Genomic DNA, 11,818 nt, shown 5'->3' on the forward strand with positions numbered 1-11,818 from the left:
GCATCTCCCTCTCTCTCCACCTCTTATTAAAACCAAGGAGCCACACAAGAAAATCCAAAGCCACAATAATAAAGAAAAGAAAAAGAAAGAGTCCTCCTCCGCTTGTCTTTCCAGGGTAGCCAGGCAAAGTGTGAACAATCCTTAGCTTCTTCTGGGTTGGCAGGTGTAAGATTCTGGGAGAGCAGGGCTCCCTCCTCTCCCACTGCGCCCCTACTTCCAGGATGCTCCCCATCAGTGGTGTCTTCCTGCCCAGCTCCTGCTCCACCTCTCTGCAGTCAGGCCTCCCCCACCCCCTCCCTACGCAGTCTCTGGCCCAGTCGTCCCAACAGGCACCGCTACCTGCAGCCACAGGACTCCACCACCATGTCCTCATACTGCTTGTAGACCACGTTATTGCCTGCGTCAATGTACAGGATGCTAATGGGAGTCAATTTGGTGGGCACGCAGCAGCTGGGCGGGGTGGAGCCCGGGTCCATGGAGTTCATCAGCGTCTGGATGATGGCGTGGTTCGTGGGCTCCAGGTGGGAGCGCAGCGGGAAGTCGCACACGCCCTCGCAGTGATAGGCCTCGTACTCTAGGGGCGCGATAATCCAGTCATCCCAGCCTAGCTCCTTGAAGTTCACGTGCAGGGGCTTCTTGCTGCAGCGTAACCTGGACTTCTTGCCATGCCGCTTGCCATGGCGGCTGGTGAAGGTCGTGCGTCGCCGCCGGCGGCCGAGCGAGGGCAGCCAAGGCCCAGCGTCCCGGGAGCCAGACGCCGGTGGCCACGACCCTTCTGCGCCCGCACCGGGGCCCGCAGCCTCGGCCGAGCCCAGCTGCTCGCGCATCTCCGCGAACAGGTTCTTGCGCTGGGATCTGGTGAACACTACGAGGAGGGCGCGCTCCTGGGGTGGCCGCACCCTCCGGCCGAAGCCCAGACTCCGCAGGTCCGGGGGTGGTGGCTGCTGGGGACCCCGCGCGCGCGCCTCGGTCTCCCTGGAGTCAGGTTCGCCCCACGCTGATCGCAGCTCCAAGCACAGCTGCTTCCGGGCCTGATGGCGCAGGCCCTGCCACACGTCGAAGACTTCCCATCCTGCCGGGGTCGGCCCCTGTGCGTCCAGGGTCCTGGCGTCCAGCAACAGCTGGGACTGGCACGGGAAGAGCTGCACGTGCACCGGCCCAGCAGGTGGCCCCCAGGGCGCTGCGGGCGCCTGGCGATAAAGCCGCAGCTCCGCGCCCACCAGCTCTTCTTTGTCTGACAGCGTGAACACATCAAACAAATACTTCTGTCTCCGGAGAGCAGTGTGCGAGAGATCGTCTGCGAGATAAAAAATAATTACAGTCAGTTTCACTTAAGAGGAGATCAACCCGGTGCTCTTTAGCGGTCCCCAGGAGGACGCGGGCAGGAGAGGGCAGGCCAACCAGGGGGTCCCAGTTCAGCCGCCCCTGGACCTGACCACCCCCAGGCTCACGACCTGGATGGTGCATTAAATGAGGAGGTGCCACACCGGACCAAGCCCCCCCTGGGCTCAGCTTAGGCCTCCTGGCCTCGGTGCAAGGAAATCAGTGCTTCTTGCAAAGTCGAAGAGGCAGCAGGCAGAGGCGGGGAGGCGGGGATGTGCCCCCAATAGCCTGTGTAACCGCTAACATGCTCTTGTGGTTGCAAGTCTGGGTCGAACTCCCCAGATTGACTCTTCACAAGCATTGTGAAGATCATTACCGGCTCAAATGCCACCTCATCCCACCTTGTCAGTCTTAGAGGCCATCTCAGACTACCACGATCCAGTGTGGCTTCCCTGGAGCACTCACTATCACAGAACCTTGACGTACTATCTTTCTGGCAATCGAAATTATCTACAATTATCCCGTGTATATTTGTCTTTCGAAATCACAGGCCCCCATCCACCAGCCCTCAGGCAGGCAAAGACAGCTGGCAAGTCCTAGCTCATCACAGACCCAGAGTCCTGAGTGACCAGAGGCTGGTCAGTCAGTGTGAAACTTGTACCAGTGATTTTCAGTTTGATTTTAAAAGCATGAGTGTCAGGGTCTCTTTGCCTAATTGAATCAATATCTAAGGATGGAGCCAGGGCATGGGATATTTGTATGTTTATTGTGAGCATCTTCCTTTAAACTCTAAAATAATTTAAAGATGCAGTCTTTCTGTAGAGCCACTAGTTCAAACTCAGATTGCTACCGACGAGGCAGTTTTGCTGGCATGGTTAAGTCTAGGATGATGCAGACAGAATCAAGAGTTGCTAAGCCATTTTTTTCTTTTCCGATTTTTTTCTTCTTTCCTTTGCAACAAATAAAAGAGTAATTGGCGTTTCAGAAGCAGAGAAAGAGGAAATGAACAAACAAGCACACCAGAAATCTGCCCATTGAGAAGATAATACAGTCCAGGGGAAAGAGGCATTCCTGGAAAGAGAAAACCTCACCGGGGATACTTAGATTCACACAGTGACACGCCCCCACATACACACCATCCAATCTGAAATTGTCTTACAATGGATCCTGAAGATTCGTTTGTTGGTTACAAGTGAGAAAAAGAAAGTGTGATGCATACAGAGTGGCAGTCTTTAAAATTCCAAGGCAAATTCTTTAGGACCAAGGCAAAACTGGACTCCTTTTTTGACACATTTGTGCACGAAGCCAACCCCACTTCAGTGTGCAAGGCGGAAAGCTAACCAGATTTTCCTGGGCTGCCTTCCCATAAAATGTTTACAACCCAGCAAATACAAAAATCCCCAAAGCCCCCAGCTTTCCCCAGAAGCTAGTAAAGTTTGGGTTGATTTCAATAGTAAAAGTGTCACCAGGTTCAGTCCAACCCTCACTGCCTGTCCAGATGTAGCCCCAGGACACTGGCTCTGGAGCCTCAACCACACCCAGTCTGCACTCTGAGCTGACCACAGGGCCGGCCACCTCTTTAGCACACAAGCCTCAACCTGAGATGGAACTGTGAGAAGGGTTAGAGAGGTGAAAAGGGAAAGGCTGCTGCAGGACAGTTGATTTATGGAAGCCAAGACCTTCAAACCAACCAGGGTCAAGATAAAGATCAGGGGGAGCTCAACATACTTTCTTCTCCTTTGTAGAAAGTTGCATCTGACAGTGATGCTTGGCCACTGCCCAGATCTCTGGACCTGTCACCTTAGGATTCACTTTCCTGCCTCTCTCTTCCCTTACTCAGGTTGTAATGAGTAAGACAAACCAAGGGCACAGGCTCATGCCACAATCACTTAAATGTTGTGAGGGCTGGCATAGTTCTAATCTTTGTTCACATACAGATTTTTTTAAAGATAGGTAGATACCTGTTCCATTTTTATAGGTTGGAAAGCCAAGACTCAGAGAAATTTATTACCCAAAGTCAGACAGCTAATAAGTGATAAGGCTGGGCCCCATGCTTGGATCTATTTAGTTCCAAAGCCTGAGCATTTAGCAAGTTACAATCCAATCTTGCGGCACTGAAGCCCAGGTGTGGGATTCTAGAAGCAACCAAGATTGGCTAGGGGTTAAATGAAAGGAGATACAGACCAAAGTGTATTTGCAGAGCTTGCCGGAAATAAATCTGGAAATCACTTCCCTCTCTCCTTCCATAATTTGATATGTTCCGTCTGATTGGAGAATAGAAACACGTATAAAGAATAATGATTTATCTATTTCTCCTGCAACATGGAAAGATCTGCCTGCTTTTGTTTTCATTCTCTCTCTCTCCCTTTTTAAAGTATAGGCTAATAAATAGTCTGCACAGCCAAACCTGAAACCATCTATAAAGGAAAGACCTTTCAGATTCTTCAGCTTTAGGTGGTCTAGTGATCTTTCTACCAAGACCAGCTCACACATACTTTATAGGACTCAGGAAAGAATGCAAGTGGGTCTTTCATTATCCAACTGCTCCCCATCTTCCCATACCAGTCCACTCCATATTTGGAGGGGACTCACCTGCATGCTTGCAGTCACCCTAGTCCACATATCACAGCATCCCAGGTCTCAGGTAAACATGCCCATCAATGGTATGATATTCTCTTGAGAAGACAGGCTGGTAAAGAAGCTGCCCAGGCCATCTAAGTGGTCTCAGGGCAAGAATTCTATGGCCCAGGAACTTGGAATTTGATCTATAACAGTGGTTGTTAAAACCGCTTAAATAGCAGCAGGAGTGTCACCTAGGAACTGGTTAGAGATGCAAATTTCCTCAGGCCTCAGAGGTTTAAGAGACTGCCTTTCTAGGAGCATCCAGGTGATGTTGATTCCATTGGTTCAGGGGCTCACACTTGGAGAACCACTGGCATTGGTAGGGGTCTGCACTAAGCCCTTTGGATTTCCCACCATGTGTGTAGAAGAATCATTCCAGGAAGGACTGAACAAAGCACCCAAGCACAAGGCAAAGTCCAAGATATACCCCAGACCATGTCACTGTCTTTCCAGGTTCCAGTCCCCACAGCTACCCTCACATTGTTTTTAAACCTTTCAGCCACATGCCCTCACTGGGTCTCCAGAAGCAATCTCTAGAAGTTCTAAACAGAGGGTCTAAAAAGGTGACTGCTCTATACATATCCCCTCCAGACCATATTCGCTACCTACCTGAACCTACCTGGAGCCATGTAGCAAAGAAATAGCCAAAAAGAGGCAAATTATAGGCCTGGAGTAGAGACCATACACAGCTACCCTAGCAATTCAAAGCCTGGCCCAGCTTCCATGGGCCATGCAGCCAGGAAGCTGGCCTTTGCACTGCTTCGCATGACCTTCCTCTCTTACTAAGTCCTACATAAATATGGGTGATATCAACAGATGACTCCCATCCCTTGACTAAAAATGTGCACTCTTCATTTCTAAATCTGTGGCATTTTCTTACATTTGGGAAATTAATTCTACACTTTAAGCTCTTTACGTTGAAAATGATCCATATGGGATCTTTATATTTGTTTCAGACTTTGTTACAGTTCAGCTCTCACCCCAGTTAACTCAGTGTTTGCTGAGTATTAGACTCAGAAACACTTCAAGTTACAACTGTTAGATTGTTGCTTTCCTCTTTCTCTGGAAGGGGAGTAGAAAAAAAGAGGAGGAGGAAGATGAAGAGGGGGGATGGAGGGAAGAGGAGGGGGAAGTGGGAGGAAGAGAAAGGGAAGGAGAAGGAAGAGGAGGAGAGGAATAAATGGCGTATCCAAATAAAATTCTTCATAACTAGCAAATTGGTACTAAAATACTGATAGCACTCATACCTGTACCTCTAGTGTGGGATATTTAGCTTTTGTTTGTTTGTCTTTTTGCGAAAAAAGATCTCCTATTAGCCCAGGCTGGCCTGGAACTCCCCATCCTCCTACCTCATCCTTTTCAGTACTAAGATTATACTATGCAGGGTTCCTGCTGTAGAATTGCTAAAAACTAAAGTAGAAGGAAGATGTTAGACAACATAAATGTAAATTAAAAAGACAAAGCTTTTAATTCATAATAGAAGGGTGGGGAGCAAGTAAGGGAAGGAACTGGAAAGGTAAAGACACCTGTCCAAGATCACAGTAAGTGGCAGCGGGAAGCTAAAGAAACAAACAGCAAAGCCAACAGGAAAAGATGCCCATGACCAAAACAGTGACACTGTAACCCAAGTCTAAGAAGGGCAGTTGGAGGTTGAGAAATGGGTGCTGGAGGGCACATTCTGTCCAGTTGCCTATCCAGCTGCCTCTACCAAGGTGCTGCCTCTGGGCTAGCACTCACCAGGTTTCAGAAAAGCCCAAATTTCATTTAGTTGCAGAGTTCCCCCTTGAGGATTCAGGTTGGATTTCTTTTTCTTTTTCAATCACCAGCACTAAGAGAGTATGTGTCATTCCAACAGGATCAATAGGGCCCTTCTCACTTTTGCTGGGTTTCCTGTCCTCTGAATTTGCTGAGACTCATGACACTAGCAACCCTGACCAGACCCTAGCAACCCACTTTAACTGCCTGGCCATCTCTCTCTCCCTAGTCTGGGCTAGGCTAAAGCTCAGAAAACTCAGAAGACTATGGTGTTTTCCACACACACACACCCTAAGCAGTCATAGGGAATGGAGTGCAAAGATATCACCCATCTTTGCAAAGGGAACTCCAAAATCTTTGAGACTAAGCCTTTCCATAGCCCCTTATTTCCCTAGCCCCTTATTTCCCCAGCAGCAGTTTTGAGCACTAACTGGGCATCACCTTTGTGCCAGGCTTTTTCACAAACTCAGAGCTTTTTAACAGTCTCTCCCTGACCTCTCACCTTATACATGAGCTCCAGTTAATACATGAGTTCTGACCCACTGTTATATTCATTTACAGTGAAGGAACCAAAGCCCCAAGAGGCATCTTAACTGGATCAATGTCTTGCAACTAGATAAGGATGCACTGGCATCCTTATTCCAAGAGATTTCTCCAGCCCTGTGGCCACGCCCCTCTACCTGTGTCCTGATTTGGCAATGGAAGGAAAGAGAAGAGAAGGAGAAGCCAACCAGACATTCAGTCCTTCCTCCTCAATGAGATCATCACTATGCTGAGCTGAGATTTCCCCAGGATGGATCACCTTTTTCTTTATTAGAAGGAAGTCTTTTAAGCCCCAACTTTGTGTCTGGGTCTGGAGTAACTTCTATCCCACAGCTCTCAGCTTCAGCACTATCCAGAGGTGTCAAAGTCTATCAAGTTATAATCCAATAGGTGTATTCTGGAAAGATACAAATGAGTCACTAGTCCCTCCCTGTGGAATGTGAAGGCCTGTAGAGTAATTTATGCTTAGACTGGTTACTATATCCCTGAAATACAGTGATTTGAGGACGGGCCAAGCTCTGTTGAGATCTGAGACTTGTAAACTACTGGCCCTTTGCCTAGCATCCTCAGTAAGACAAAGGCTTGGGAGCAACCCACACAGCTCCCCTGGCTACTCTTGCTTGACTCAGAATTGTTGCATAACCTCTCAACATAAAGCTTATAAAGCAGACACTATTGTAGTACTTACTATGTGTTGGGCATGATCTAAATCTTTGGTTTGTAATAACTTATGACCCCTATACCTGTGAGCTGATGATTACATAGCTGGGGGTGGCCTTTCCAGCACTGATGGCGATCTGCTGCAGCTATCAACTAGTAAGACAGATAGATACACATATATATTTTGCCATTTCACATTGTACCCTGTAGGTATATGCAAATATAGTGTGTCAATTAAAAAAATTTGTAAATATGTTTTTAAAGCCTTTGAGGAAGGGGGATAAGCAGAAAAGAATAATGCCAAGGGCATAAGATAAATATTCTGTGTTTTCTCCATATGTGGAATGTATGAGTTGTGTGTGTGTGTGTATGTGTGTGTGTGTGTGTGTGTGTGTGACATGAAAGCAGAAAGAGGACTATTTGAAGGGGGGAAAGGGACCAGTGGGAAGGAGAAGTGAATCTGAGCAAAGGGCAGTGATACACATATGAAGGAATCTAATGAGCCCATTGTTTTATACATCAAAATAATAATGAATTAATTTCTAAAATTCATCTCTAAGAAAGGTGTCACCACCCTCAACACTCCAGCTCTTGATCTCTGTCCACGGTGGAGGGAGACCCTGAGAATGTTCTAGTTCTTCCCCATTGCCCGTGCTTGGAAGAATGGAGAGCTTAGATCCCTGGTCTCCAAAAGTTGCCCATTTCCTAAGTAGCATAGCTGAAGGAATGCCAACAATCTGGCTTTTGAAAGACAACTTATTTAAAGTAATCTTAAGTTTCTCATCTACAAAAATGGTGATAATGATGCCAGCTCACAGTGCCACAGAGGGGAACAAGTAAGAGAGAGGTGAGTGACATCTGAGGATGTCATGTGAATATTAGTTACTACTGACAATATGGAATGAGCATAAGCATTTAAGGTCAGTCAATTTCAATCCTCCTCCGTGACTGACTGGATCACAGAATTTTCCAGCCTCACATACAAAGTGGGAGAAACACCCCTACCTGACAGGATCATCGCAAAGGTCAGAGTCCAGGCACCTAGGGCACTGCCTGGCACATGGAAATTCCCAGGAAATGTAGCCATCATCACTATAATTATTTACATTCTGATAGGAAGAGATATACCTGTCCTCGTCCTGGCCTCCTTGAAGAGTTACAATTCAGTTCTTTCTACAAGGTTTCTAGAAGTGAGTAGAGCTGCACTGTTGGGCAGCAGGAGCTTCTGGTTGCTGCACATCTGAGGTCTGGTGACAATCAAGGCATGTGGGACTGTAGCCTCGGAACATTTTAACAACTCTTCTCGGATCTTCAATGCAATTTCCAACACTTTTGTCTATTCCACAATGTCATATGGCCACAGCCCTCCACCCTAACCTCAATAAGGACTGAGCTGTTTCTTCTAAGTCTCCACCTGGGAGTAAGGTAGTGCTGGGCTATGCATAAGCCCACAAGACTCCCTGGCCAGGTGTGGCTTTCAAGGGCTTGGGCTTTCCTTTCTCCTCTCTTTGGCATCCTTTTGTGGCTGTGGCATGTGATCTTTCTACAGGACAAGAAAGACCACTCACATGGTGAAGAAATGAAGGAGGGAAAACGAGTCCTGGGACTGTAGCACTGATGGAGGTCAGCAGCATCTGTCAGCTACTAAGAGCCCTTTGGTGTCTCTGTCAAGATGTTCATCCTCCTCACACTCACTGGCCCAGCCTTCACCAACAATTTGCCCCCTTTCATTCCTCAGTGTGTTTGCCCCTTCCAATCCCCAGAAGGACCTGGGATAATTATTGAGAGATTTTTCTTTTTTCCCCTCTATCTAGTGGATCTGTGCCCCCATTCTCAGATAAATCTGGGGCATGTAGACTCCCTGGGTGAAGGGTCTGGTAGTCTGCCTGGGTCCTGGAGAGAAAGTACAATGCTGGTAACCATAAGGATGCAGCAGAGTGATGCTCCAGAGGGAAGGGGACCTTGCTCTCACCTGACTGAAATTTTGCAGCCCGGTTTCAACCATCCTAACTCTAACTTCTGTCATGCTAATTTTGGGGGAGTGGAGAGGCTACAAAGGCTAAGAGCAAAGAGTCCCCCTGTGTACTGAGTAGGAACAGTAGAAACTTCCTTTTGTCTGTACAGATGAAATATTTACTAACTACTTAGTACAAACTCTCCTGTTCACAGGTTTTCCCTGGGAGGTAAGAGTGGCGACAGGGATCAAGGACACATCCCCTGCCATTAGTCTTTTCATTGATGTCCTACCCTAGGCTCCAGACCACAGCAGCTCAAATCTTAATTTAACCACACAGCAGATAAAAATCTCCCCCTCACTCCACACTTATACATTGTGGAAGCATCCTGTGTTATAGGGACCAAAGTCATACCCATTTGGGGAGTGGGAAAGGAGCAGGATCAAGTTGATTTGCTGGGCAACGTCAAGGGGTTGTGTCTGCTAGGAGCCCAGGGCCTTGGAGAGAGGTGTGGTAGTGGGGATCCCAGTAGGTCTTAAAGCCCAGGTAGAAGCTGGAACAGATCTAGGTCCTTGGGACACTGGCTTCAAATGAAAAATAGAAGAAATACTGCCTGTTTTGTGCAATTTCTCTTCCCATGTACCCCTGCAACTGCAGAGGAAGGCAGAGGTTCATAATGGCATGTGCTGGTGGGCAGAATATTGGATTCTCTGGTCCCAAGAGCATTGAGTAGAAGACTCCATAACATTGTTTAAAGTGCTTGGCTTAAGTGCTGACTCAAAAAGGAATTTCTTCTCCAAGTCGCTCATCTTGATCTGACTTCCAAAACAAAGTAGCAAAGAGATTGTGCCAGCTGTGGGCCACAGTCTAGTATTTTTCAATTTCCCTCCCCACAGAGCTTCCAAGTTCCAGGCTACTGGGAAGCTGGCAGCAGCTTACGCCAATTTGCTTGGAAGCTAGATTTGTAAAGCAAGAGTATCCCCTCTTCTCTCCCCGCTCCTCCCATCTTCTTTTCTCAATTCTTCAAGCCTCTCTTGCATGCTGACTACAAAGTCCAGCTCCTAGACTCCAGGGCCTTTAACTGCTCTGAGGATGCTTCTCCAGCAGCAAGGTTCCACGCAGCAGCCACCAACTGGTCTTTAAGCTGCTCGGCTAGTGGACCTAGCCTTCTACCCTGAGCAGTGCCAATGGACTGTTGGAAGGCAGAAAAAAACAGCCCTAGAACCCATTAGGCCAGAGAGAACCTATTTAATTCCAGTAAACAGGAGACACCATTTCACCGAAATTGAACTTAAAAATAAACAGCCGGGGCTTGGAGTGGAGATGCCAAACCATCCTTGTGATGGATCCCCATTCCCACTTTCCACACCTCAAGGGCTCAGTTCCATTTTCTTCCCTGGCCCCACAAATGTATGGTTGGAGCCGGGTTATTCAATACCGGAGAGGTTATCGAACTAATACCCTTCCTTTTGCTTGAAAGCCCCTAGGAATTACTGTTGAATTGTTCCAAGTCCATGAATGCAAGCAGCAGTCTGGCAGGAAGCAGAAGTTCTTGCTTCTGCCTTATTTCTAGCATAACCCACACCCTCCCCCCCAAAGACACACTCAAATGCCTGGAGAAGACCTACTATGGAGGAGGTGCGCTAGTGCCCCAGAACTCCACGTGTGGCAAATGAACCCTCCTTCAATGCAATAGTCCCAGAGGGTACAAGTGACACCCATGCTGTGGGGTCCTAAATGGTACCTTTCATGTACTGATTCATTGGGGAGAAGGGGTGGGATTCATGAGACCAGATGGGGTCTATAGCTTGAATGAATTTTTGTTTTCTTGAGGTGCAGAAAAAAGGGTGTTTGAGCACCTTTTTTTCTACTCCTCCCCCACCAGTATTAAAACCTCTAGTAAAGAGGATAACTGCCCAGTGCCCAGTGCCCTCAGATTAGTCACCCTTGCCAAGATTCCTGGTGCAACCTGTGCTCTTGCTGCAAAATGTGGTAAGCTTTCTGATTCTTGTTTTTCCCTTTACGGTGGCCCTGAAGGACCTGAGGACAACAAGTGGTGTTTAGCCACAAGCCCATGGGCAGGGGATTGGTTTGTGGCCTTAAGTGTGTCTGAATCATTCCAACCAGAAGAGTTTAAGACTTCCTTCCCTTCCCCCAAGCTTTCCCCAGGACCTTCCAGCTAGGAAGATCTTGAACCTGAACCACAAAGCCAGCTCTCATCCAGCACTCTGCCCTCACCCATTCACACACACACACACACACACACACACACACACACACACACACGCACTTGCATTCTTAGCAAACCCTTTCCAAGGCTGTTCCCTCTTTCCGGGGAAATAAAGCCTAGATTGGAACCTTCTGCCCAGCTTCCTCACTTGGCCGTCTGGTCTGAATTAGTGTTTTTATAAGGGACTCAAACAAATCGAATACAAGGTCACCAAATAATTAACAGTTGCGAATTCCCTCCGTCCCCATTAAAATACTTCCCTGCTTATATTTCATTTTCCGTTTGCCAACGACAACAGGGTCCGGGCAAAAGTGCTGCTGTGTTGATTACACCACTGCCAGGACCAAGTCCACCCAGCATCCTGCTGTTTTGCATAAACATAACGTGCCAGGTGAACTTCAATCACAAGAAACTATGCCCTCCTCTCCCTGAAGCCTGTTGGTCCCTAGCATCCTCCTGCCCTCTTAGAATCAGGTTTCTGAAGATAAAGGGAGAAACTAGCAAACAACTCACAGCAGACTCTCCTGGACTTGTTTCTAGGGTGTGGAGTTCCTCTGGGATGTTTCCATCTCTGTCTGGGTTTTATCTGTTCCTTACTGGCTCCTTTCTTAACAATGCAACATTATATTCTTACTTCAAAGTCTCTGGGAAACCTAACTCACCAAAATATTCTTAAACTCAGTTTGTTTCTTTCCCTCATCATTTCTGAGATTCATATTCTCATTCTCTC

At 47.6% G+C, this 11,818-nt stretch overlaps 1 protein-coding gene across 1 annotated transcript in view; it reads right to left on the minus strand.

Moving 5' to 3' along the window:
* Positions 1–6: 6 nt before the first annotated feature.
* The window catches only part of Gdf6 (growth differentiation factor 6), a 16,444-nt gene continuing 4,632 nt past the window's right edge, over positions 7–11,818 (minus strand). Inside the window, exon 2 of the mRNA XM_008847855.2 lies at positions 7–1,297. Within this exon, the coding sequence (XP_008846077.1) occupies positions 336–1,297 (962 nt within the window). The 3' untranslated portion in view covers positions 7–335. The remainder of the gene's footprint in view (positions 1,298–11,818) is intronic.

This window comes from Nannospalax galili, unplaced genomic scaffold (genome assembly GCF_000622305.1).
Source record: "Nannospalax galili isolate Female #2095 unplaced genomic scaffold, S.galili_v1.0 scaffold183, whole genome shotgun sequence".
Lineage (NCBI taxonomy): Eukaryota > Metazoa > Chordata > Mammalia > Rodentia > Spalacidae > Nannospalax > Nannospalax galili.